The sequence below is a fragment of the Pan paniscus genome, chromosome 3 (genome assembly GCF_029289425.2).
Source record: "Pan paniscus chromosome 3, NHGRI_mPanPan1-v2.0_pri, whole genome shotgun sequence".
Lineage (NCBI taxonomy): Eukaryota > Metazoa > Chordata > Mammalia > Primates > Hominidae > Pan > Pan paniscus.
In genome coordinates, this window is record NC_073252.2 from 10,765,141 (window position 1) to 10,789,238 (window position 24,098).

The 24,098-nt window shown below is 39.7% G+C and overlaps 1 protein-coding gene across 1 annotated transcript in view; it reads right to left on the reverse strand.

The window, feature by feature from the left end:
- CLNK (cytokine dependent hematopoietic cell linker) overlaps positions 1-24,098 on the reverse strand; it is an 87,160-nt gene that overhangs the window by 26,256 nt on the left and 36,806 nt on the right. The window contains exons 8-11 of the mRNA XM_003826785.5: positions 15,521-15,548; positions 11,345-11,363; positions 9,108-9,189; positions 4,053-4,093 (exon numbers count right to left, since the gene is read on the reverse strand). Of these exons, the coding sequence (XP_003826833.4) occupies positions 4,053-4,093; positions 9,108-9,189; positions 11,345-11,363; positions 15,521-15,548 (170 nt within the window). The remainder of the gene's footprint in view (positions 1-4,052; positions 4,094-9,107; positions 9,190-11,344; positions 11,364-15,520; positions 15,549-24,098) is intronic.

A 24,098-nucleotide genomic window follows, 5' to 3' on the forward strand; every position in this document is an offset into this window, starting at 1 on the left:
TGTGTTTAGTAGAGTCAGGGTTTTGCAATGCTGGCCAGGCTGGTCTTGAACTTCTGATCTCAGGCGATCCGCCCACCTCGGCCTCCCAAAGTGCTGGGATTATAGGCGTGAGCCACCACGCCTGGCCAGGATTGTAGCTTTTAATGTTGAGCCTAAGGATGTTTGTTGTGAGGGCTTATTTGTATCAAAATATTTGTTGCAGAAAACTGATCACTTACAGTTTAAATTACCTTAATTGTGGTTAGTTATTTTCAGCCATCAATTTATATCTTCAAAAATAGGAATAAAACTAGAGCCATTCCTAGTTTTAAAATGTTATTTTATAAATAAAAAAGTTTAACTTTAAAACACAGTGAAGAATCTGCACCTTCAGAAATAAAGCATTCTAAGTTTTTTGTATTGTTTGAAAAGAAAATATGAATTTCAGATTGTTAAAATTTTAGCATGCCATTATTAAAAATATTTAGGATAACCAAAGAAGACTGATACTGGAATGTACAACTTCCAAGAAAAAGAAAGAAAGGAAAATAAAGGAGAGATGAATCCAGTATACAGCAGGACAAAAAAAAGTCAATACAAAGCAGGACAAATAGGAGGCACAACATAATATAAAAACAGACCCCAAAATATCAGTAATCAAGATAAATATCAAAGGTGCAAACTTACCTTTTAAAATCAGTTACAGATTGATTTAAAAATTCCAGTTATGTACTGATTGCACTTCTAACATATAATGACAGAGAGAGTAAAAGGATGGAGACCTGTATACCAGGCAGATCCTAACCAAGCGAAAGCAAACAGAGCTGTACTAATACACAACAAAATTGACTTGAGACTTATTTAAATGGCCATAATTAACTTTCAACGTCGATTGAAGAAGTAGGAACATACTCAAGAAGGGAAAATAACCATTTTCGGTATTTCCTATCACTTAGATGGTGTTGCATACATAATAATGTTCAGTGATTATGAATTTTTCATGATATTGTGGCAACTGATTTATTCTTTTTTAACCTTCAGTGCCTTGCTTGGATATTTTAAAAGTCCTCCTTGAAAAAGAGCATTTGGAAACAGCTACGCATTTGTAGTTTGTTCAGAGAATGACTTAAAACAAAACAGAACAAAGAAACAAGAAGAACAAGTTTGCCAAGTAAATTTTCCCTGAAAGCCTGGTTGGATCTTTGTTGAATGAATGAATGAAAGACATTCTGACTATGTAACTCGCTATAGGTATTTAATTGATTTTGTTTTAAAATAATCAAAGCAGTTAATCTTTGGAATTTTTTTTTTTCTGAAAGAAAACATTACATTCAAGTTTTATAACCCCATGAAATAGGATTCTCCTAACATGGAGAATGGAGGGTCACGGAAATGAAGCCACAAGACAAGGGGAGGAACATTGGGACTAGCATAGTGGAGGTGCACAATAAATTTGAGGGAGAGTAGCCTAATAGAAAAGGCATGGGTTGAAAAACCAAACTGATATCAATAATTACTAATATTTAAAATTCTTATGCATTATAGATTAAGCTCTTAGCACAGTGTCTGATCATATAACCACTCCATCAAGACTAGCTGTTGAGTGTTGCTAATATTGCTAGAGAAACACAGTTCTAGACCTCCCTGTTGTAACTTAAAATAAAGCATTTTATTTTAAGCAGGTAGTCCATAAATATTTATTAGAAAAATTTAATTTACCCTTATACACAATTTAAAACATAATTTTATAGGAAAAAGAGCCATCTATTTTAAAGGAAAAAGAAAGCATTGGTGAACAAAAACTAAAAATGAAAACAGAAGATCTACAATCCCAGACTTAGAGAATAACGTTGTTACTACTTTGGAATATAACCAAAACTGGGGCCTCTTCCAACATGTCAAAATATTTTTTTCTGTCCTGAGATCCACTTGCTTGGGATCCTAATAGTTTAACTTGAATGCATTTATCAAAGAATTGAGCCAAATCTGTTTATCAGGCAGTAACTGAACAAGAATAACTGAACTTCCCCAAAATTATTTTCTCATTTGTAAAATAAGTATAATAACGTACAACTATGGAGGTGTAAATTTCACTCTGCTGCATGAATGCCCATACCCGATGCATTAGAGAGCTCATCAGACTTATAATTCTAGGAGTGTAGAGACTGCGTGTTGTTTTCTGCCTATAACATTGCCAAGTACTGGTGATCCAGGCATGAATTCATACCCAGTAGAATGAGTATCGGTTCAGTAGCTGATGGAGGAACATTGCAGGGGTGCTTAAGCACTGGTTAAGAGAAGGTGGGGTGGTCTTCACTCTGCATTCTTGGGGCCCAGCCCAATTTTTGGTACAAACCATGTTCTTGTGGATGTTTGTTTACTGAAACAGGAACTAATGAAGGCTCAAACATTTCCCCAACCATCCCAGGCTTCTTTCAGCAACCTTGTTTCCTCTGAGATGAAGTGAGATGAGCTGAGAGGAACCTAAGCAACCCCAGTACAGATGATCTACTTACAGCCCTGGGGTGCTTGACTGGACTCATATCTGTGAAGGCCATTTCCATCACTCCATTCCATTCTTCAGTTGCTCTTTATTTTTTATTTGTGCATGATTTTATATTTCAAGTTAAGATTCTGGATTTCTCTCTAAGCTATGATTCTGCTTCCCCATCCCTGCAACAAAACCTCCATAAGTAAGACCTCTTCTGGGCCCAGTCAGCCCCTGGACTTTCCTCCTGGATGCTCCAAGTCTTTCATCTTCATCCACCCAGATCTGACCTTTAGGACTCCCATTCCTGACATTTGATGACTAGGGATTGATTTCGTTGGGTTTATTTTAGCCCTCTTTGGGCACCTTTTAAATAAAGGAATCTTCTGTTGGGAAACTCATTAGCAATGTGTATGTGAGGGGAAGTGAATTTATCAGCTTGGTTTTCCAGCCTCAGGCCCAGATGGCATATGGCAGAAGTGACTTGAAGGCATGATGGAAGCCAGCGAGACAACCCATAGGTCTACTGAGGCCATTTGGGTGGGAAGAAGAAAAGAGAATGCAGAAAAGCAAAAAAGGACATTAAAATGTATCAGTTGCCTACTACATGGCAGGCAGAGGGCTGTGTGTGTGTGTGTGTGCAAATATTATATTAATATGAATATGTCAGTTAACATTACTACTTGAATTTTATAAAAAGGGAAAGGTAAAGCTCAAAGAATTAATTTGTTCCAAGTGATCTTACTATAAAGAGAGAGATAGAATTAGGAGCAGGATCAGTAGAGAACCTCATCCTCTCCACAATACCCTGTGGGCTTTGCTTCCTCCAGGCTTAAGCCCCCTTTTTTTTTGGCTCAACAAAGAGAGATTCCAGTGCTAGATGTCAACACAGAATCTTCATGGCACACAGAGTGAAAAAAGGAAAGACAAATGAATATGATGGCTCTAGTTTGCACAGAATAACTAATAGTATCAACACCCACCACTAGCAGTCATAGAACTCTGTATTTATATGCCACTTCAGACATCGCCGCAGATGTGATATCCTTCCGATTTTTACTTTACAAACAGTTACTAAGAGGTGTCAGTTTTATTTTCTTCATTTCACAGATTTTTTTCTTGAGACAAATTTGTTTTGCACCCAATGGACTGGGAAAAATTAAGTTTGTCAAAAACAACTGTTGGAGAGGATGGGGAACAACGAGGACTCACACACTGTTGGTGAGACTAATTAATGTCTACTACAGAAAACACATCTAGGGCAGTTGAAGAGATGCGCATATCCTAAGACAGAGCAATTTCAGTCTTATGAAGGGAAATGATCACATTTTATACATGGGACAACATCTATACTAGTGTTGATAGCATAATAATATTCATAAGAGGAAAAACTAGAAACCACCTAAGTGATCATATTTAATCATGGAATAAAATTATTGTCATAGTAACGCAATGGAAATGAGCTAATTACATCCGTACACATCAGCTCAGCGGCTCTGGGGTTCACAACAGCTAAGTCACAGTGCCACAATATCACAGTATCGTGACTTACCTGTTTATTTTATAATTCTGAAAGTGCTCTTACCTCTGTTTTGCACACTGTGGTTGCTTGTCGTGAATGAAGAACTATAAGAAAATATGTTAGAATTCAAAGAATGTTAGTATTTCCCCTTGGTGGTAAAATTCCACTCAGAGGCAAGGTCAATGATAATAGCCTGAAGTCACAGTTATGAAGCACTTTATATTTTACTGGATATGCTAGAAGAATCATTTGTTTTGAAAAGCACTAGGCGGCATGTTCTCCTCCTTTCTCAAGCTGGCTCTATTAGATGTGGAACAAACTGACCATATAAGTTCTTCTCATGTCTCTTCAGTGAGCACGTATCATTATTCTTTACTTTTTGAAGCCATGAGTTTAAACTTGCTTTATAGCTACAGTCACTATGGAAAAGAACATTTTGCTGGTGGGGGCTCATAATCTATAGAAACTATTTACCAATTGAAAGTCAACCATAGAGTGGAAGAAGAATATAGAAATTATTGTATTCCTTCTAGAAATTTGTGCTGAGTAAGAAAACTTAGTGGATTATGATAAGAAAAACCCCAAAGAAAAAGAGATTATAAAACTATAAGACAAACAAAATAACAATATGCATTTCTAAATACAAAAATGATATTATCAAGACTGTTCATCAGTGGCTTTTCTTAGCACTCTGCTTAATACTTAGCTCTAATTTTCTGGTTCATTTTATATTGTGGTCAGCATCATCAACATAAGCTCCAGGTGCTACCACAGTTAAATCTAATTACATGAGTGATGCTCTATTCCAAGGACTGTGCTATTGACTAAAGCCTCTGGGTTAATTAAATGAAACCTGATCCATTTCTAGTGCCAATGAAATCACCTGAGCATATATCTGGTTTATGTTGTCACCATAAAAGCCTGAGGTCATATGTCTTGCTTTGTGGATAAAAACGCAAGCAGTTCATGCAGCCACCATACTACGCTGTCACCGCCAGTCAGACTGCTACTGAAATTCAAGATTTGACTCCGTTAAAACCAGAGTCCTTTTACTAGCAGCCAGTGTACAATTCTGTTAAATGTCTGGGAAAAAATAGGGAATAGCAAAATTTCTCTGCTCTGATAGTATAGGATTTTTAGAAAATGTTGAAAAGAATAGAAATATCCTCTGAGGATATTCTAGAAGTACATAGTTGATATGAATATAAGGGGAAAATATAAAAACAAAATAATGAAAATGAAAATTAAGGCTGGGCGCGGTAGCTCACGCGTGTAATCCCAGCCCTTTGGGAGGCTGAGGCAGGCGGATCACAAGGTCAGGAGATAGAGACCATCCTGGCTAACACGGTGAAATCCTGTCTCTACTAAAAATATAAAAAATTAGCCGGGCATGGTGGTGGGCACCTGTAGTCCCAGCTACTAGGGAGGCTGAGGCAGGAGAATGGTGTGAACCTGGGAGGCGGAGGTTGCAGTGAGCCGAGATCGCGCCATGGCACTCCAGCCTGGGCGACAGAGTGAGACTCTGTCTCAAAAAAAAAAAAAGAAAAAGGAAAATTAAAGGCCTGGCACGGTGGCTTACACCTGTAATCCCAACGCTTTGGGAGGCCGAGGCGAGCAGATTACCTGAGGTCAGGAGTTCAAGACCAGCCTTGGTAACATGGTGAAACCCTGTCTCTACTAAAAATACAAAAATTAGCTGGGCATGGTGGCATGTGCCTGTAGTCCCAGCTACTTGGGAGGCTGAGGCGGGAGAATTGCTTGAACCCAGGAGGTGGAGGTTGCAGTGAGCCCAGATCGTACCACTGCACTCCAGCCTGGGCAACAAGAGTGAAACTCTCTCAAAAAAAAAAAGAAAGAAAGAAAGAAAGAAAACAAAAATGATGACTCTTTTGTTTAACAAACGTGTTGAACACTTACTAGGCACATGGTATGTTCTGGGGAATAGACAATAAAGAAGACATGGCCTCTGCCTGAATGAAGCTTAGTTTATAAAAGAAACACATCCTTTTATAAAGGATGTTTTATAAACATTATTCTAATAATGTTGTGGTAAAGGTGTGCACAGCATAAGTTTCTGTAGTAGTAAAAGGTCATGTAAATGAAACAAAATTGCTTTCGTTCTCAGGAAAGGCTCTGTGGGAGAAAGATGAACCGAGCTGACCCCTGAAGCATGAATAGGAGTAAGGGTGTATTCCAGGCAGGTAGAGCAGCATGTGCAAAGGCCCAGAGGCAAGGAGCCATGGCCTTTTCTGCAAGAGACCAGAAAGCAGTTCCTTCTAGAGGAAAGGGAGGGTGTGGAGATGATCAATATTATTAGAAGCCTAGTGCAATAGTCCAGGTAAAAGTTGATAGTGGTTGGGCCACGCAAGGAGCTAGTCAAATGGGGGAGAAATAGACACATTCAACACATGTTTTAGAGATATAATTTTGGGAGCTGAAAATGGATGGGATAGGAAGAGTGACGATGGGAAAGAGAGCTTACTGAGTTTACCGGGATGAAAAGCTTTGCAGAGGATATTATGGGTTTCAGAATGGGACTAGAAATGAAGAGTTCGATTTCCACCATTATGAGTCTGTGCTGCCTGGGACTGAGCTAAGGAAAACTGCTCACTGGGTCATTAGATACACAGGTCTGGAGCTGAGAGATGTGATTTGCAGAAGATAGGGATTTGGGAATTATCAACATGGGGTTGAAGTTTGATGCTGGGGATGGATGTGATTACGCAGGCCTTAGAGATAGTAAAGAGACCTTGGATGAACTCTGACGAATACCAACATTTGGAGGTCAGTTTGGGAAAAAGTCCAAGATGAGGAATTAGAAGAAGCAGCAGCCAGTTAAGAGAGGGAGAAAAATCAAGGGTCTTTAGGTAATAAATGAAACAAACAAACAAATAAACAAAAGAAGTGAAACCACATCAAATAACTATTACAGAAATGAGGCCAACTGGAGAGAGCTTGTTATTTTTTCACTATAATATACTGTGTGCATTTTTTACTTTTAGAAAATTACATTAAGAAAGGGGGCCAGGCATGGTGGCTCATGCCTGTAATCCCAGCACATTTGGGGGCCAAGGTGGGTGAATCACTTGAGCCCAGGAGTTCGAGACTAGCCTGGGCAACATGGTGAGACCCCTTCTCTACAAAGAGTACAAAAATTAGCTGGGCATGGTGGCATGTGCCTGTAGTTCCAGCTACTCTGGGGGATGATGTGGGAGGATCACTTGAGCCCGGGAGGTCAAGGCTGCATTGAGATGTGATTGTGCCACTACAAGACAGAATAAAACCCTGTCTCAAAGAAAAAGAAAGAAAGAAAGGAAGAAAGGAAGGAAGGAAGGAAGAAAAAACAAAAGAAAGAAAGAAAGAAAAGAGAAGAGAAGGAGGAGGAGGAGGAGGAGGATGATATTGTGGTATGGGGAAGAGTTTTGTATTTAAGCTGTTTGGGACTTAAACACCAGACAGTCCCCAAAGCACAATGAAGCTACATGTCCTAGTACCCACAGGCCAAGAAATGAGAATAAAATTACTGAAGGTGCCAAATGGGACCAGGGAAGAAAGTAAAGGAGCAGAAAGGCATAGGGTATGGTGATCATGCCCCGATATACAGGGCCTGGCAATAGCAATGAGAGTGAATATTCGTTGGGCTCTTGCAACATGCCTGACTCTGCCCTAAGTTTCTCATGTAATACAGTGAGGTCGCCCAAGTCACATGGTTCACTGCTGATAAAGTCAGGCAGCCTGGCTTCAGTGGATCCTGCTTAACCACTATTCTGTTCCACCACAAACATGGTACATTCCCAGTAAATAATTATTGAATCAATTAAAGGCAGCTTTTTAGCAGGCACCAGGGATAGTCAGGATTTATGGGCTGCATTTTTAGACTCAAGTCCTTATGGGCAGCACTGGCTACTGAACAGTGCTTGGGCTTTGAGGTTGGGCTTGGCTTCAGTGGTAAAGGGCTCGGTCTTTCCCAGCTTCATGTTTTTCATCTGAAGAATGGAGGCAAATTATCTCCTGGATTCATTAAGCTTTAAGCTGGGGTTCCATGGAGGAATAGGAGTGTTCCAATAGGGAGAGGGTGGAGAGGAGCAAATACGGGGGGAGGGGCTACAGGCAGGAGAGTGGTGTGTGCCAGTGCCATGCATTAAGTGGCATTGTGGTTGCTGGCAGGCATCTGATGAGGCTGCAGTGCCGAGAGTGAGAGGAAAGTGGCTTGAACTGAGGTCAGAACCACTGGCCGGAGTGAGATCATGAGGGCCTTACAGCACTAATACTGGAGGCCCTGGATTTTGTTTTAGGGCAGTCACTACTAATTTAGTGACTTTGGTCAATAAATATCCTGCCTGAGCCTTGGCTTCTTTTCTTTATAGAGTGTCACTCTGTCGCCCAGGCTGGAGTGCAGTGGCGCCATCTTGGCTCACTGCTAGCTCTGCCTCCCGGGTTCACGCCGTTCTCCTGCCTCAGCCTCCCGAGTAGCTGGGACTACAGGCACCCGCCACCACACTCGGCTAGTTTTTTTGTATTTTTAGTAGAGACGGGGTTTCACTGTTTTGGCCAGGATGGTCTCGATCTCCTGACCTCATGATCCACCTGCCTCGGCCTCCCAAAGTGCTGGGATTACAGGCGTGAGCCACCGCGCCTGGCCAAGCCTTGGCTTCTTTAACTCTTCAGTTGGATTGACAGTTGTCACAATAAGCGAAGCAGGCAGGTATCTAATCTGATGATGGCATTTTCAACAACAGTTGGTCATCTAGCCATAAATTGCTGTTCAGAAGTAACTAAAGCTTTGGTGTGGTCATCAACCCTGAATAGTTTGAAACAACAAACTTTTCCTCCCAGGTTGATTAGCATCTTTTCCCGTTAATCCTATCTGGTTAATATTTAATCCTTAAAATTTCCCAAACTTCTTTAACACTCAATCAATCATTTATAAATTTCCAAAAGAACAACATTATTAACATCAATAACAGCTGTGATTCACAAGTTTCTCTTGAGCCTCATTACTGGGCTTCAGAAACAAAGACTTTCGTTTCTCAGAAAGTCTTTGTGACCATTTATCTGAGACAGCACATGGCCTGACCCCTCAGCCTCAGACCTGAGAAAGGATTCCTGGCTCCTTACCTGCTAATGGCAAGTGGAATCTCTTGAGTATTTTGGTTTTCTAACAGATGAGTTGATTCAGGCTTCCTCTGGTTATGAGGAACTATATAAAACAGTGACATAATTTGGTCAGGTTGCAAAAGAAAAATAATTGAGAACCATTAAAAGCCCACTGGAACTACTATAATTTCCTCCAATTAATCTCTGATTATTAGAAGGGGGCTCTTGATGGTCGGTGGAAACTATAACTCATGTATTCTACGGCTCTTCTGGCTCCTCAGAATGACTTTTGCTCTGAGGTTATAAAAATCACTTTTAATATTTACAAGCTAGAACACATCATTGAACCTCCCAAAAATACAGAATATTACATTGGAAGGTATTTAGGGATTATTCTGGACCCGTGATTTTAAAAGATTTTTAGCTTCCTCCTCATTCATTCATTCATTTATATCATTCGACAAACATTTACTGAATAGCTACTATGGGACAAGTACTCTGCCAGAGTCTGGGAATACAGTGGAGAAAAAGACAGACATGGTTCATACATTCTAATGAAAGGAAACAGAAAATAAGCATGCAAGTAAGTCGATAAGAACATTTCTATTAGGCAGTACCGATGATATAAAGGAAATAAAGTACCACTTTGGGATACAGAGTGACTATACGTATGGCTAAAAAAGACCCTTCTGAGAGATGGCATTTGAGCTGAGATCTTAAGAAGAAGAAAGTTAAACAAAAGGACTGTTCTGGCAGATGGAGGAGATTGGGGTGCACAGCTTGTCATGGCACTTGTATTCTCACGCCCTCTTGTGACAGGGCAGGTGAGCTCCTAGCGTTCTGACGTAGACCAGCAGTCCCTAGCTAGGTTCCGACCAGGGATACAGTTTCTCAATTTTCTCCCCCCTCGATCATCAAGTTTTTAAAAGTTCTGCCAACCATACAATCTGGAGTTATTTAGTAATTACATATGCAATTTATGTTCCTGCTTTTTATTTTCTTTTCATCACAGATAGATTTAACTAGCCATCCAGAATTGCCAAGGGCACATCATAATACTATGATATAAAATCTCATAAAACACTCTCCCAGCTGTGACCGTAAGTAATAAAGCTAAAGGTGCATACAGGCACCAACATGTTTTAATTGTGCTTGTTGCTCTGTACTCTGCCCAAGGTTCATCACAAACTGGATACCTTTGATCGAAGGACCGTTATTACTTGAAATGTGGGTCAGTGACTGGTCCATGAATCATGCATCCCATAAAATCATTTCATGTCATCAGTAGCCACCCAGAGTATCTGCCCCTCTTGAGCTGAACAATGCCACATTGTTGTGTTAATAATCATTGTTGTGTTGCCTGATGAAACAGTACCTGAACATCTTAGTTAGGAGGTTGAGCTGTATTGTCGGAAAGGGCATGGTTTCAGTTAGGTTTTTGAATTATTTAGGCCTGCCAACAACTCCTACTCCTCCATCAGGGACCCATGGGGAATCCATAAACCCAAGTTAGGCCTCACTTCAAGTTTAGCTTTGTCAATATGCAGAGAAGAGCAGACCTGAGCCTCACAAATGAAATGCAACTTGACCAAAACCACTCAGTGATTTGGTGGCAGGCCTCTGAAATCCTAACCTAATGTTGCTCTGTTGAACAATGCTGTCTTTTGTGAACTCTTTGGGCTGTGATGCAGGCCCTTTGGCTCTGGACATAATTCATCATTCTAGAAGAGTGGAGAACAGTATTTCACAGGTGAATATGAAAGTACTACCTGCTTAGCATCCTGCCATTTAGGATATGAGTGACTGTTGGATTGCATGCTTGCATAATGACACCAACACTGTAGAGGTATGGGCACGTGTGTACATGTATGTGTGTGTGTGCATGAAAGAGCCACATGTGTGTGTGCATGGGTGACATCAGAGGCAGAGATCCCAAGAGCGTTTTTGGAGCAGGGGACTAGTTATGTCTTTCCAAAGTGGCAGAGGGTGACAGTGTAATGCCTTTTGGACAGTAGCGTACGGCTAAAGAAAGACATCTGGCCTATCCTGTATTTAAATCACCCTGTTTAGACTAGAGGACTCTGAGGTCCTGGGGATGTATGTGTGTGCATCAGGATCATGTCATCGTTCACACACATACATCCCCATCCTAGGCTTCCAAACAATCAACCCTTTTTAATAACCATGAGCACTGTAGATCTAGAAAGAGAACCTAGTCTATTAGTATTAGGGTAAGAAAACAAATGTAAACAATTCACCTTTTTCTGCTTCAAGGACCTGTATTGAATTAAAAAAAATAATATTTACTGACTCTTGATGACAGATAATTTAATATAATACCATGTGTGTTTTTAGAGCATTTGGTTGGCAGACTTTTGGTAAAACTGTTGTTAGCATAGTTCGTATTTTTAAAAAAATCTACAAATAATTCTTCATAAAACTAAACAAAAATCAAAATTTTGTAATCAATGTGTGAAGGAACAGACAAGTCCACAGTCTGCTGATAGGACTATCAATTGCTTTGACTCTTTTAGAAAGGAATTTACCATAATTATCAAAAACCTTAGAAATACTCTTATTCTTATCTCAATAATTCAATTGATGAGACTCCTTTTCTAAGATACAACCTGAAATCTGAGCCAAGTTCTATGCACAAAGATGTTCATTGCATCATTACTTTTACAGAGTTAAATCACTGGAAACAATCTATGTGCCCAGATAACTGAAAATTAATTTTGGTGCTATACTCACTTACTGGAATATTATAAAGACATTGTAAGTATTTATGTAGAGAATGAAATAAGATTATACTATAAGTATGCATCCACGTTACATTAAAAGTTTGGAATAAAAACTGGACCCATGATATATTTTTATGCAATTATATTTTATATCCATGTATATTTGTGTGTATGCAGAAAAAATGATTTGAAGTAATATGATAAACTATTAAAGGTTGTACTTAAGCAATAAGGCTATGGTTAATTTTTTCTTTATACTTGCTCTGAAATTTCTATTTTTAAAAATAAGCATGGAAATATTCACATTATCCTTTTTAAATGTAGCCATTTATCTTCCCAAACATTTTCTTTCTCTTTCTTCCTTATGGTGGTAGAATTCTTGATCATCCTTCATTATGGAAATGTTCATGCTTATTGGGCTTGTATCTTTGGGCCCTATTCTACTCTACCCTTGAAGAAGCAAAAAGCATTACAGTAGATACAGTGTTTGCTGCAGTATTTATTTAACTGCAAATAATTTTATGGAGTCCATTTATATATTGCATCAGTTGAAGAAGACCTCAGGTATCATTTAGATAAGAACTGCTTTAACCAGGGGGATGAAAGAGATCATTGAATGGCCTGGTGGGGTCCATGAACCTTCTGCAATGAAAAGCTAAATTTTTTTCTCTATAAGTATGTGCATATATTTTTTCTTTTTCTGGGGAGAGAAAGGTTTATTATACCTTTCATCAAATTTTCAAAGTGGTGTGAGGTCCATTAAATGTTAAAAACAGTTGGTTTACAGATGAGGTCCCAAAGGGTCATGCCATTCTCCTAGATTCCTGCAGTCATCTGAAGGCTAAACTAACCCTGAGCCCAGCTCTCCTGACTCATAGTTGCTTCATAGATAAGAAACTTTTGGCAACAAATTGCTTAGAGAGGCATTGTATGCCGCCCTCTGAAGCTAGCCAACAGAGAAAGCTTTTTATTTCAAGGACTTTGGCATTCCCTAGGATTCTGGAAAGAGGACATACATTTCATTATGGACAGAAAATCAAAGAAAATCTATAGGCTAAGTAAAAAGAGTAATGAATCCATTCTAGTGAGTGGTTTGAAAGTATCCCTACTGAGTCTCCCTCAGGACTTTGAACCTGGCTGTTCAAAGTGCTCAATCGGATGCGGTGATTGCTCTCAGGCTTGTCAAAGGGGAGAGGAAGAGGAGATGAGAACAGTGCAGAGAAGCCCTCTATCTGGGGGAGCAGTTGTTTTATTTAATTGAGACCAACCAACTTTTGGTTTGAGGGCTCTGAATTTAAAATCAAACGTAGTTAGAAAAGTAGCATGAAATCGCTCGTTTTTCTTCTGTAACTTTTTTATTGTTAGAAAATAAACATAGTGAAGTTAAATAGTAGTATCTCTTTTATTACCTCTCTCCCTCTTTCTCCTTTTTTTCTTTTCCTTTTTCCTCCCTCCTTCCCTTTTCCTTCCTCCCTTTCTTTCACCTTCTCTGCCCCCTCCTTTCATTCCTTCCTTCCGTATTCTTTTTAGTTATTTTAGTTCAGAGCTATTTCCTATTTCTGTATTTTTTTAAGGCAGAGAGACACGGCGGTGGGGAAGATACCTAGACTTTGGGATTTCCAGGACTGGCCCTATCTCCTGCTGGGTGTGAGGACTCTGGCCAAATTTGCCACCTCTCTGGGGTTTCATTTTTCTCTTAGGGCTTTGTGAGTACAAAATGAGACAATGAGTCTTTCCTTTCTCTGAAAACTATAAAACGCCATATGAATTTGAGCAGAGGGAGGTAGCACTTAAAAGATTCTAGTCCACAAGACAGTGTTCAAGCAAGCACTGAGCGCAGGCACAAGCACAGCTTGCCCTGATGGGCTTTTGTTATGAAGAAATGGTCTTGAATCTCAGCCCAAACAAACAATGGGGAAGCGTCTTGGCAAAAGATAAGGAGCAAGAATGTGTTTTTGCACTAGACCTTCTTGTTCTTTAGATGATATCAACTTCTAGCAGAAAGCCAACTAAAGTTGCAAAGAAAACAAACAGTCCTGCACATTTCCTGCCATCTAAGGCTGACCCCCCATCTCCCAATTCTTTTTTGCCTATTTGTGATTGGAGGGCCTACTGTCCTTTCAGACTGACCAAAGGGTTATGATTTGCGGTCATCGTGAGCAGCACCCAACTACTACTCGAGATATCCAGGCCTAGCTTACAGGAAGCAGGGGACGGAGTCCTGGATTCAGGCACCTTGGATGTGTGGGTTCCCCCAGCAGCTGAGCATCACCCCAGCCTGCTCCTTCCAGGTGACACTAAGGAAGTGCAACCCCTCCCAGAAGAGCATGAGCCTGGTGAAGTCCTCAGTGGAACCAGAAATGTTCTTCTCGTCAAGCGGTTATCTATGTTATCTTTCTTGGCACGATTGTCTTGTGGATTAGGGAGATTAGGGGTAATAAATGTCTCGTTTGAGTGACAAGCTGGAAATGTGACTTTTTGATTTTAACATTCTCATAAAACCAACAAATGAAAAAGAAAGCAAGGAAAGAAATTCACGTCTACTATATAGATAAGAGCATAGGTCAAACACAAAGACAAGAACAGAATTCCTTAGAGTCCAGTGGGAGTGAGGTGAGGCCACTTGTGTTGTTGGACAGTCTTCATCAGTTATGGTGACCCCACTATCCTCGTAGGGAACTTTGTCTTTGGGCACTGAAGGGAGTCAATACCCTTGGAAGGCTCTACTATAGGTTTATCTCACATGACTTTTATGCCATTTATTGAGCCTCCACTGGTCACCTGGCCATTTGTGCACTACTTACTTTTGACTTTATCACACCAACTTTGCACAGAAATGTACCCATACCTATTTTATTTTATTTTTATTTATTTAATTAATTAATTTATTTTGAGACGGAGTTTCGCTCTTGTTGCCCAGGCTGGAGTACAATGGCATGATCTTGGCTCACCGCAACCTCTGCCTCCTGGGTTCAAGCGATTCTCCTTCCTCAGCCTCCCGAGTAGCGTGGCTGGGATTACAGGCATGTGCCACCACACCTGGCTAATTTTGTACTTTTTGTAGAGATGGGGTTTCTCCCTGTTGGTCAGGCTGATCTTGAACCCCTGACCTCAGGTGATCCGCCCACCTTGGCCTCCCAAAGTGCTGGGATTATAGGCGTGAGCCACCGCACCTAACCCCCATCCCTATTTTATGGCTGAGGAAACAGAAACTGGGATGAGTAAGAGCATTTTCTGAAGTTCACAAAGTGAGTAGGTGGCACGGCAGGATTCCTACCCAGGTCTTGTGCAACTTTGAATCTCATATTCCTTCTACTTTGCATTCCTGTATTTCTTATGAAGGACAAATAGCAAAGTGCAATACCGTTTCTAACACTTGATTTCTGTAATGCTGAAGGCTGGAAGCCATCAGTTGATACTGTATATCTTCCATGTGGAACTGGGCACATTCTTCCTATAACAAATGAACCCTGAATGACCATGGTGGCCAAACAGATCTTGGTTTAAAATCTGGAGCTAAGCTTGTTTTACTTTGGCTTTCTTATCTTTAAAATAGAGATACTAATGCATTTTGAGCATAGCTATTGTGAGAACTAAGTGTAAGTATCTGAAGCAAATAGAATCTTGCCTATTGCAGACATTTAATGCCTCAAAATTCCCTTCTTTGCTTCCAAGGATAAAATTGCTACTTACCTCACTTAAGTCCCTTAAGCTTATCTGACTGCAAGAAAAAGAAATACGGTGTTACATAAAACACAGTTCATAATGACCAAGATAAAATCATTCTGAGCCTTACAAACCTTTCATTACATTTTCATCGCCAAATTAACAGCCCATAGTCCAGTGAGATATTTATCATTCTTCCATAAAACTAAAGCCAGGTTATTTTTCTCATAATTTTCTAAGGAAAAGACAAAGTTAAGAGCCAAAATAAAAGGTGGTGATAGAAAGGACATGAATAAACGTGCATCTTATTTTGGGAGAAATTAAAAAATCATCATTTCTCCTGACATTTGATTTCCTACGTCAGGTTTCATTAGCACAGTCAGACCTATTATTAACTTGGTTTTAAAGCTCTTAGTTTTTTACTTTGAGGGAACATAAAGAGTTTTCAATATCAAGCTGTCAGGTGCAGTGGGATCTCAGGAAAGCAAGTGTAAGAGAGAGAATGCTGATAAAGAACGGAGATCTGAGACAGGAAAAAAACATAAAATTGAATGGTAGAGAAAAAATTCAACATGGAATTGAATAATATGAATTTTGGAAAGGTCTCTGACTAAACTTCAAGCTTTTCATTTTATTGGCAAGTCAATTAACTTCTCTAAACCTCACTTTTTTTCATCTGCAAAATGGCAACAAGAGTGCTCATGAGTGTTAATATGAGAATTGCTAGAAATAAAAAGTAACAAAGTTGGGGCCCGGTGCAGTGGCTCATGCCTGTGATCCCAGCACTTTGGGAGACTGAGGCAGGCTGATCACTTGAGCTCAGGAGTTCCAGCAGCCTGGCCAACATGGTGAAACCCTGTCTCTACTAAAAATACAAAAATTAGCTGGGTGTGGTGACACATGCCTGTAGTCCCAGCTACTCGGGAGGCTGAGGCAGGAGAGTAGCTTGAGCCCAGGAGGTGGAGAGATTGCTGTGAGCTGAGATCATCCACTGCACTCCAGCCTGGGTGACAGAGTGTGACTCCATCTCAAAACAAACAAACAAACAAACAAACAAACAAAAAACAATGTTGGGCATTCAGTGTGCATCGTTGTCAGAATGTGGTCAAAGTTTGGTGAAGAAACTATGAAGGGAGTGGAGTGAGGGTATATGTTCCACTTCCCCAGTTCTGTCAGTGAAAACACTGGATCTGAAGAATATGGGAGTATTAAGTGTGCAACACTGATCACAGTTGAAGGCTATTGATCTAGAGTTTTAGGAGTCAGGCTATATCAGGATTCCAGAAACACACAGTGCTCAGATGCTAGATCCCAGTGTCGGATCTGCAAGCAACAGGCAACTGTACCAAGGTTCCACGGTTTTAGCCTCTTACATCTTACCCCCTGCCTCCCGCTTTTAGTTGGAAACCTGAGAAGACAAAAGAGATCTGAATAGAGGTAATGAAGTAGAACAAACACCCAGAGTATTAATTATTTTGGGGTTAAAATGTGGCTAATCTCAGTATTTAATGTTTCAGAAGCCAGTGTATTAAAGATACTGAAAGATTGGCTGTAGGGCTTCAATTTAAAATGTAGATTTGAAGTTACAAGTGTCAAGATGTGTTTGTCTCCATTTTAAAGAGTTTGAAGTGTTTAAGATAAATTAAAATTTTCTATATTTATACATTTACTTTCTTGGATTTAAAGAAATTGTTAAAGTTTTGCTGGCTAGCATTTAAACCTACCCTGTCAACATTAGAAGTACTTAAAAATCAAAGAAATTAAATGTATAAATATATTTCAAATATTTAAGGAGATTTAAATGAGTTTGTTAAACAGTTTTACCAAGATTCTTTAACCTATTTGACTTGAGTTGGTTGAACATTTGTTGAAGACTAAGCAGAGTGATTGTCTTTCTGTTTGGATAAAATCACTTGATTTATAAATAGAGCAGTGCACTTTATAGATGGAAATCTGAGGCTTCAGGAAAGCTCGGATTTGGAATTTGCAGCTTTAATAAATGGAATTTTAACTGAGAACCCAAGCGATTGTAAGAAGGCATTTCTGTGCAGACCAGAGTTTCTTACTCTTTGAGAGCTTTGAACACATGTGTGTCCAAGTTCTGTCTGCTGAAGATGGCGAAAAAAACCATGGTCATTAATTTTTTTCACTTTTTTCCTATGCATAAGAGGTCCTCATTATAAATGTAAAGATATTACCTTTTACTATAAATATAGGTCTCTCTGGGAATCCCTTAGTTTTTGGCTTAGTTTTAAATGAATTGAATTTGATTCTTGCTCTGTCATCTGTGGGCTCTGTCACCCTGGATAAGTTAAATTCTCTCTCTGAAGCTTAGTTTTCCCACCTGTAAAACTGATAAATCTAGACAGTAGTGAAGAGAATTGCTGAAGATTCTAATGAAAGAATGTGACGTGAAAGCTATTTGGAGTGAAATAACACTCTACATTTGCAGAACATTTTAATGTTCACATTTGCTTTGAAATTAAACTTTTTATCCTGAGATAAAATTATGGATTTTTTATCCTTAGATAGAATTATGGATTCCCATGCAGTTGTAAGAAATAATACAGAGAGTTCCTATGTGCCCTATACCCAGTTTCCCCCAGTAGCAACAACTTGGAAAACAATAATAATAATGTTTATACTTTAAAATCAATAGTTTCCATTCATAAATACAAATGTGTATATCTCTATAACCATACTTTCTCTTTTAAAAGACCACGGTTTCTTGATATCTATAAAGATTTTTTGTTTTCACTTCCCAAATCATCAGAGCATATATTTTTGTGACAGAGATTGTTTGCATTGATGTGATGCCAGCATTGCTGGTTGTAAAGAGAAAACTGGCTGGCCATGTTGCTTCACACCTGTAAACCCAGCACTTTGAGAGGATAAGGCGGGCGGACTGCCTGAGGCCAGGAGTTTGAGACCAGACTGGACAGGAGTGTTAGAGAGACCCCTGTCTCTAATTAAAAAAAAGAAAGGAAGAAAGAAAGAAAGAAAGAAAGAAAGAAAGAAAGAAAGAAAGAAAGAAAGAAAGAAAGAAAATGGAAAGCCATAGTTAGGCAAGTGGGTGTTTTGTTTCTTAAATATTGGGTGCTTCATTTAAATTATATTTTGGCTGAACCCTGCCCCTTGGCCATTGAGTGTACTGAAGCTTAAAGGACATATGGGACAATGAACCCTCGATTTCTTAATTTTTATCAGTAAATTGCAAATAGTAATTTTTTTTTATTATACTTTAAGTTTTAGGGTACATGTGCACCTTGTGCAGGTTAGTTACATATGTATACAGGTGCCATGCTGGTGCGCTGCACCCACCAACTCGTCATCTAGCATTAGGTATATCTCCCAATGCTATCCCTCCCCCCTCCCCCCACCCCACAACAGTCCCCAGAGTGTGATATTCCCCTTCCTGTGTCCATGTGATCTCATTGTTCAATTCCCACCTATGAGTGAGAATATGCGGTGTTTGGTTTTTTGTTCTTGCGATAGTTTACTGAGAATGATGATTTCCAATTTCATCCATGTCCCTACAAAGGACATGAACTCATCATTTTTTATGGCTGCATAGTATTCCATGGTGTATATGTGCCACATTTTCTTAATCCAGTCTATCATTGTTGGACATTTGGGTTGGTTCCAAGTCTTTGCTATTGTGAATAATGCCACAATAAACATACGTGTGCATGTGTCTTTATAGCAGCATGATTTATAGTCCTTTGGGTATATACCCGGTAATGGGATGGCTGGGTCAAATGGTATTTCTAGTTCTAGATCCCTGAGGAATCGCCACACTGACTTCCACAATGGTTGAACTAGTTTACAGTCCCACCAACAGTGTAAAAGTGTTCCTATTTCTCCACATCCTCTCCAGCACCTGTTGTTTCCTGACTTCTTAATGATCGCCATTCTAACTGGTGTGAGATGGTATCTCATTGTGGTTTTGATTTGCATTTCTCTGATGGCCAGTGATGATGAGCATTTTTTCATGTGTTTTTTGGCTGCATAAATGTCTTCTTTTGAGAAGTGTCTGTTCATGTCCTTCGCCCACTTTTTGATGGGGTTGTTTGTTTTTTTCTTGTAAATTTGTTGGAGTTCATTGTAGATTCTGGATATTAGCCCTTTGTCAGATGAGTAGGTTGCGAAAATTTTCTCCCATTTTGTAGGTTGCCTGTTCACTCTGATGGTAGTTTCTTTTGCTGTGCAGAAGCTCCTTAGTTTAATTAGATCCCATTTGTCAATTTTGTCTTTTGTTGCCATTGCTTTTGGTGTTTTGGACATGAAGTCCTTGCCCATGCCTATGTCCTGAATGGTAATGCCTAGGTTTTCTTCCAGGGTTTTTATGGTTTTAGGTCTAACGTTTAAGTCTTTAATCCATCTTGAATTGATTTTTGTATAAGGTGTAAGGAAGGGATCCAGTTTCAGCTTTCTACATATGGCTAGCCAGTTTTCCCAGCACCATTTATTAAATAGGGAATCCTTTCCCCATTGCTTGTTTTTCTCAGGTTTGTCAAAGATCAGATAGTTGTAGATATGCAGCGTTATTTCTGAGGGCTCTGTTCTGTTCCATTGATCTATATCTCTGTTTTGGTACCAGTACCATGCTGTTTTGGTTACTGTAGCCTTGTAGTATAGTTTGAAGTCAGGTAGTGTGATGCCTCCAGCTTTGTTCTTTTGGCTGAGGATTGACTTGGTGATGCGGGCTCTTTTTTGGTTCCATGTGAACTTTAAAGTAGTTTTTTCCAATTCTACTGAAGAAAGTCATTGGTAGCTTGATGGGGATGGCATTGAATCTGTAAATTACCTTGGGCAGTATGGCCATTTTCATGATATTGATTCTTCCTACCCATGAGCATGGAATGTTCTTCCATTTGTTTGTATCCTCTTTTATTTCCTTGAGCAGTGGTTTGTAGTTCTCTTTGAAGAGGTCCTTCACATCCCTTGTAAGTTGGATTCCTAGGTATTTTATTCTCTTTGAAGCAACTGTGAATGGGAGTTCACTCATGATTTGGTTCTCTGTTTGTCTGTTGTTGGTGTACAAGAATGCTTGTGATTTTTGTACATTGATTTTGTATCCTGAGACTTTGCTGAAGTTGCTTATCAGCTGAAGGAGATTTTGGGCTGAGACAATGGGGTTTTCTAGATATATAATCATGTCGTCTGCAAACAGGGACAATTTGACTTCCTCTTTTCCTAATTGAATACCCTTTATTTCCTTCTCCTGCCTAATTGCCCTGGCCAGAACTTCCAACACTATGTTGAATAGGAGTGGTGAGAGAGGGCATCCCTGTCTTGTGCCAGTTTTCAAAGGGAATGCTTCCAGTTTTTGCCCATTTAGTATGATATTGACTGTGGGTTTGTCATAGATAGCTCTTATTATTTTGAAATACGTCCCATCAATACCTAATTTATTGAGAGTTTTTTTTAGCATGAAGGGTTGTTGAATTTTGTCAAAGGCCTTTTCTGCATCTATTGAGATAATCATGTGGTTTTTGTCTTTGGCTCTGTTTATATGCTGGATTACATTTATTGATTTGTGTATATTGAACCAGCCTTGCATCCCAGGGATAAAGCCCACTTGATCATGGTGGATAAGCTTTTTGATGTGCTGCTGGATTCGTTTTGCCAGTATTTTATTGAGGACTTTTGCATCAATGTTCATCAAGGATATTGGTCTAAAATTCTCTTTTTTGGTTGTGTCTCTGCCCGGCTTTGGTATCAGAATGATGCTGGCCTCATAAAATGAGTTAGGGAGGATGTCCTCTTTTTCTATTGATTGGAATAGTTTCAGAAGGAATGGTACCAGTTCCTCCTTGTACCTCTGGTAGAATTCGGCTGTGAATCCGTCTGGTCCTGGACTCTTTTTGGTTGGTAAACTATTGATTATTGCCACAATTTCAGATCCTGTTATTGGTCTATTCAGAGATTCAACTTCTTCCTGGTTTAGTCTTGGGAGAGTGTATGTGTCGAGGAATTTATCCATTTCTTCTAGATTTTCTAGTTTATTTGCGTAGAGGTGTTTGTAGTATTCTCTGATGGTAGTTTGTATTTCTGTGGGATCGGTGGTGATATCCCCTTTATCATTTTTTATTGTGTCTATTTGATTCTTCTCTCTTTTTTTCTTTATTAGTCTTGCTAGCGGTCTATCAATTTTGTTGATCCTTTCAAAAAACCAGCTCCTGGATTCATTAATTTTTTTGAAGGGTTTTTTGTGTCTCTATTTCCTTCAGTTCTGCTCTGATTTTAGTTATTTCTTGCCTTCTGCTAGCTTTTGAATGTGTTTGCTCTTGCTTTTCTAGTTCTTTTAATTGTGATGTTAGGGTGTCAATTTTGGATCTTTCCTGCTTTCTCTTGTGGGCATTTAGTGCTATAAATTTCCCTCTACACACTGCTTTGAATGCGTCCCAGAGATTCTGGTATGTTGTGTCTTTGTTCTCGTTGGTTTCAAAGAACATCTTTATTTCTGCCTTCATTTCGTTATGTATCCAGTAGTCATTCAGGAGCAGGTTGTTCAGTTTCCATGTAGTTGAGCGGTTTTGAGTGAGATTCTTAATTCTGAGTTCTAGTTTGATTGCACTGTGGTCTGAGAGATAGTTTGTTATAATCTCTGTTCTTTTACATTTGCTGAGGAGAGCTTTACTTCCAAGTATGTGGTCAATTTTGGAATAGGTGTGGTGTGGTGCTGAAAAAAAATGTATATTCTGTTGATTTGGGGTGGAGAGTTCTGTAGATGTCTATTAGGTCCGCTTGGTGCAGAGCTGAGTTCAATTCCTGGGTATCCTTGTTGACTTTCTGTCTCGTTGATCTGTCTAATGTTGACAGTGGGGTGTTAAAGTCTCCCATTATTAATGTGTGGGAGTCTGAGTCTCTTTGTAGGTCACTCAGGACTTGCTTTATGAATCTGGGTGCTCCTGTATTGGGTACATATATATTTAGGATAGTTAGCTCTTCTTGTTGAATTGATCCCTTTACCATTATGTAATGGCCTTCTTTGTCTCTTTTGATCTTTGTTGGTTTAAAGTCTGTTTTATCAGAGACTAGGATTGCAACCCCTGCCTTTTTTTTTTGTCCATTTGCTTGGTAGATCTTCCTCCATCCTTTTATTTTGAGCGTATGTGTGTCTCTGCACGTGAGATGGGTTTCCTGAATACAGCACACTGATGGGTCTTGACTCTTTATCCAATTTGCCAGTCTGTGTCTTTTAATTGGAGCATTTAGTCCATTTACATTTAAAGTTAATATTGTTATGTGTGAATTTGATCCTGTCATTATGATGTTAGCTGGGTATTTTGCTCGTTAGTTGATGCAGTTTCTTCCTAGTCTCGATGGTCTTTACATTTTGGCATGATTTTGCAGCGGCTGGTACCGGTTGTTCCTTTCCATGTTTAGCGCTTCCTTCAGGAGCTCTTTTAGGGCAGGCCTGGTGGTGACAAAATCGGTCAGCATTTGCTTGTCTGTAAAGTATTTTATTTCTCCTTCACTTATGAAGCTTAGTTTGGCTGGATATGAAATTCTGGGTTGAAAATTCGTTTCTTTAAGAATGTTGAATATTGGCCCCCACTCTCTTCTGGCTTGTAGGGTTTCTGCCGAGAGATCCGCTGTTAGTCTGATGGGCTTCCCTTTGAGGGTAACCCGACCTTTCTCTCTGGCTGCCCTTAACATTTTTTCCTTCATTTCTACTTTGGTGAATCTGACAATTATGTGTCTTGGAGTTGCTCTTCTCGAGGAGTATCTTTGTGGCGTTCTCTGTATTTCCTGAATCTGAACGTTGTCCTGCCTTGCTAGATTGGGGAAGTTCTCCTGGATAATATCCTGCAGAGTGTTTTCCAACTTGGTTCCATTCTCCCCATCACTTTCAGGTACACCAATCAGACGTGGATTTGGTCTTTTCACATAGTCCCATATTTCTTGGAGGCTTTGCTCATTTCTTTTTATTCTTTTTTCTCTAAACTTCCCTTCTCGCTTCATTTCATTCATTTCATCTTCCATTGCTGATACCCTTTCTTCCAGTTGATTGCATCGGCTCCTGAGGCTTCTGCATTCTTCACGTAGTTCTCGAGCCTTGGTTTTCAGCTCCATCAGCTCCTTTAAGCACTTCTCTGTATTGGTTATTCTAGTTATACATTCTTCTAAATGTTTTTCAAAGTTTTCAACTTCTTTGCCTTTGGTTTGAATGTCCTCCCGTAGCTCAGAGTAATTTGATCGTCGGAAGCCTTCTTCTCTCAGCTCGTCAAAGTCATTCTCCATCCAGCTTTGTTCCGTTGCTGGTGAGGAACTGCGTTCCTTTGGAGGAGGAGAGGTGCTCTGCGTTTTAGAGTTTCCAGTTTTTCTGTTCTGTTTTTTCCCCATCTTTGTGGTTTTATCTACCTTTGGTCTTTGATGATGGTGATGTCCAGATGGGTTTTTGGTGTGGATGTCCTTTCTGTCTGTTAGTTTTCCTTCTAACAGACAGGACCCTCAGCTGCAGGTCTGTTGGAATACCCTGCCGTGTGAGGTGTCAGTGTGCCCCTGCTGGGGGGTTCCTCCCAGTTAGGCTGCTCGGGGGTCAGGGGTCAGGGACCCACTTGAGGAGGCAGTCTGCCCGTTCTCAGATCTCCAGCTG